This window comes from Haliotis rufescens, unplaced genomic scaffold (genome assembly GCF_023055435.1).
Source record: "Haliotis rufescens isolate VD_foot unplaced genomic scaffold, xgHalRufe1.0.p SCAF_60, whole genome shotgun sequence".
NCBI lineage: Eukaryota > Metazoa > Mollusca > Gastropoda > Lepetellida > Haliotidae > Haliotis > Haliotis rufescens.
Genome location: NW_025964335.1, coordinates 800,222 through 804,179, shown reverse-complemented (window position 1 = coordinate 804,179; position 3,958 = coordinate 800,222). Strand labels below are relative to the sequence as shown.

Below are 3,958 nucleotides of genomic sequence, written 5' to 3'. Positions count from 1 at the left end.
GGTGAGTGAGTGACCCGATCCCCGGCCGCATCAAACCAAAAGACATCAAAGGATGGTACTTGTGGCTACCCTGCATGACGTTAGGCATTAAGCGTATAAAACAAGGACTGGTCGCATACTTTATGTGAGTGAGGTATCCATGTTAAACTGTGGGCTAGCACTATAAAATCGGGCATCAGTATTTTCTTCCTCTGGTTTGTTTGGTCCATATTCGAATGCACATGTCGCTCATAAAACGACAACCAACTGGACTATTTGACACTGTAACAACCTCATTAATACAAAGATGCGATTTACATTTGGTCTGCTGCAACCTTACGGAGTTTCTACAGGCATCATGTCGACAAGACAACGATATTCAACGTAAACAATACACGGATTTACTGATGTCAGTTTATATGCATATTTTATTTTTAATTATCCAAACAATGCGTAAATGGAGGTTTTCGACACACTTCGCAAGTTTGCCGAAAGCCATTATGTCAAGTTTCATTTGATTTACACCACAAACGTCATTACTAGTTGTAACAAATAGCTCACAGCTCCGTTTAAGAATATCTGATTATTTCTAGAAAGTACACAATACATTTATTGGGGAAATGTCATTTGTATATGTCACTGTGATACTTGGTTGAAATCTTGAGTGGATTGTGGCTCATTCACTCATGTACTGCCCAAACTCGATTATTTACAGTCCAACGAGAAATACCAGCATTGTTCCATAAAATGTGACGTAAAACATCATTCCCTCTATTTCTCACTTTTAGTAGAACGGGTTTCCATGCTGTTACTGTAGTGAGGCTTTGGTGTAAAACACGATAACATAAGAATTGTATATGACACACGTTAATGATTGGAAAAATGCTGATTTTAGTTTATTTAATGATGTTGTTGCATACATGTTTACGTACATCTTCACTCCAGTGGTCATAAAAAATCTCTTTCCAGAACCTCCCACACCGACAATTTGTGAATAAAACTTAATAATCAGGCAATACTAGACATTACTGTATCTCTCAGCATGAGGTTGGCATCTTGCAGTCTCATATATGGTTCAATATGATTTCTCACTGCTCTCATTGCTATCTCCGATTTTATAGAGGTATCTCACAGACAGCTGCGTGATTTCTGCTGCATTGTCTGTCGGACATTCCACTATTGGTCAAACGTACACAGTTCTGTTTGCTTACGTTGTCAGGTTCGCCATGTGCCCACTTCCAGACATAAGTTGAACTGTCCTCCCAGATAAACACATTGTTGACTTGCTGCATTCCAACCCAGAGAAGGTCTGACACATCCGCTGCCAAGAGAAACCTCAGTGAACTTATGAGCCACCCATGGCATCAACCACACATTCACAAGAGACCCGAATATAGTAATATAAAAATGGTCTTGGTATGGCACTGTCCTTTAATAAAAGAGACCGCGAGTCTGTAGTGAGGTTAATACTTTACTATAGACGGACACAACTTACTGACGATACTCTGATATGAGACATTTTAGCTACAGGACACTGTACAATGTATATATTGAATCTCATTCTGTGTTCATAGGTATTCTACAGAAGGTCACAATGTACAAACGGGCACCATATACTGACCTTGACTCTGGAATGAGCTCATGAACTCCTGTTTCTCCTGACTGTTGAGGACGACAAGGCGGCCACCTTCAGAATGGCACAGATCATTTTGAGAAGCATGGTTGTTGGTGATTGATATCAACTTGTAACACAGCCGGGGAGACAACACGGACGTGTAGCCCCTGGATACAGGACATGGGTCTGGATCAGGAAGCGCTGAAAGTGAATAGCCCCGTTTCTCTATCATGTTCGTTTTCATTTTGCAAAACCATCTAAATGTGTAACAGAACATGTTGGAAGTTGGTTAACAGTCTCCGGAATGTGGTGAGTATTTCAGTTAAATAACGGCTTGTCAACAGTGAGGAAGTGACGTAGGTCAGAGACGTTCAGACAAGTAAATTAATGGTGCTGACAAACCTAATTACATAATCAGACGAATCTGTGTTTTTGAAACCATGATCATTCATATTTGTCATGTACCACACAGTGGGTAATTGAGTGAGTATGGTTTAACGCCGCTGCTAGCAATGTCATGGTGGGGGACACCGGAAAATGGCCTGCACACATTGTACCCATTTGGGGAATCCAACTAGGGTCTTTAGGCATGACGAGCCAAAGCTTTAACCACTAGACCACCCCACCGCCCCCATGTACCACACAGCGAATATTCCACCACCTTTGACGACTGGGCCACTCCTCCCTATTTCCAGAAGGTACTGATGTGGATTGTCCTACATTACTGCAATTGTCCGATAAATCCCGAACACTAACTAATCATGTCTACACCCAGAAACCCATTGAATGACAAAATGACGAATGAATGATCACCGCCATCGGGACACGATGCCATGACTTGAGTGACCACATAAAACAATTTAGTGACCTCTAGCTGACCAACAATTGTGTATTCTTATCTGGTATCTGGGTCATAATTGAAAAAATATACATTGCAGTAGTTAAATCACAATTGTTATCGTTATAAGTGACAGTATTTATTAAGTTTGGATGTAAATCGACTGGAGTACCAAAATTGAAACAAATTAGACGATACTACAGTAGTCACAACGTTCATATTGCATGAACATACATCAGGTTAAAAAGTCCTCTTTATAGATGTTAAATTAAACATAAACTCAAATTATAATAGTCATGGCATCAGCCTTAGCTTCCATGAAATTACAGTTCTTGAAACACATTGAGGTTTTTTTTATTTACTTCTGTCAAGGTGTTTCCTATTCTGGTATAATCATAAATTATGTCTCCCTGCACAAACACAAGATGGCAGCAATTGTTGAATCAGTGTTCAATGTCTAAATTGCCACTACAAGTGTCCTATGATCTCACCTCCTGCCTTGATGAAGTGCTTGGCTCCAGGGAATGATTTCGCAGATGACGTGAGAGTAGATCTGTACATGTTGCAGTTTCCACCAAGGTAGGTGACAGCAGCACAGAGTCCGTCCTGGGCACAGAGACCAGCACAGGTCCTTTCATCAAGAGATGTCTGTATGCTGGAGGGATGTTCCCGTGCCTGTAAACCTTCCAGTGTTATTTGTCTCTCAAAACGATGCCTGAAATTGCCGTTTCCTGCATACGCGACTGGGATGAAGACAATGACCAGACACAGCACAGCGTTCATCTTGCTTCAGTGTGACTCGACAGTTACTGCAGTGTGTTTTGACATCTGTTACCAATGTAATTAGATGTATACTTTATTATATAGGTTAATTCAGTACAACCATGATGTTTTCTCCAAATATCATGTTCCAAAGACAATCTTGAAATGTTAATGCGGTCACAGTGGATTTATTCAAAAAACATCGATTGGACAACGAATGTTTATTATTTTGTATCACTACCGTGAAATAAACCTTCAGTCAACTACGAGAAAATATTATAGATTTAATCCATCATTATCAACGGTCTGTTCCACATCCATTCATTTTACCGTGCAGTAAGGAACATTTTCGACTTTGCTGACCAATTTCGACTTGTATACTTAACTATATGTTACTCTGTAATAAAATATTGTCAAATGAAACATTTTGGTGTAAAGAGCATCTTTTGTTTGCGCTGTGATATAACTTATGTCATGTATTATTCATTATCAGAAAAGACAGAGTGAACTTTGAATCTCGACTTCTATTCTTTCAATCCGACATTTCGTTGAGATCGTCTCATTCGTCCACCTCTCTTTGATAAGGACAGGTTTGGCAACATGTTGTTCTTCGTATCAATTACAAAGAGTGGAGGCTATTGTCTGACAAGTAGAGGTTGCTGCAGTGCATCAGTTGTTCCCCGCCATATAATGTCATCTGCAGAGGCAGGAAGTGTAAGCACTTGGAGGAGTGGATTGGTATAAAGTACATATTGGTTGTTGTT

General features: G+C 40.0%; 1 protein-coding gene across 1 annotated transcript; it reads right to left on the bottom strand.

The window, feature by feature from the left end:
• Nucleotides 1-1,292: 1,292 nt before the first annotated feature.
• Nucleotides 1,293-3,237, bottom strand: LOC125375875. The gene is made up of 2 exons (XM_048386795.1): nucleotides 2,924-3,237; nucleotides 1,293-1,795 (listed from the first exon to the last, which is right to left on the bottom strand). The coding sequence occupies exons 1-2, from the start codon at nucleotides 3,213-3,215 to the stop codon at nucleotides 1,569-1,571; spliced, it is 519 nt and encodes a 172-aa protein (XP_048242752.1). The 5' UTR covers nucleotides 3,216-3,237; the 3' UTR covers nucleotides 1,293-1,568.
• Between the last annotated feature and the right edge of the window lie 721 nt (nucleotides 3,238-3,958).

Excerpts from the sequence above, each read along its gene's own strand:
- LOC125375875 (XM_048386795.1), bottom strand. The coding sequence starts at position 3,215 with ATGAACGCTGTGCTGTGTCTGGTCATTGTCTTCATCCCAGTCGCGTAT. Across the intron at positions 1,796-2,923 it reads GCACTTCATCAAGGCAGGAG|CGCTTCCTGATCCAGACCCA; the intron begins GTGAGATCATAG and ends ATTCACTTTCAG.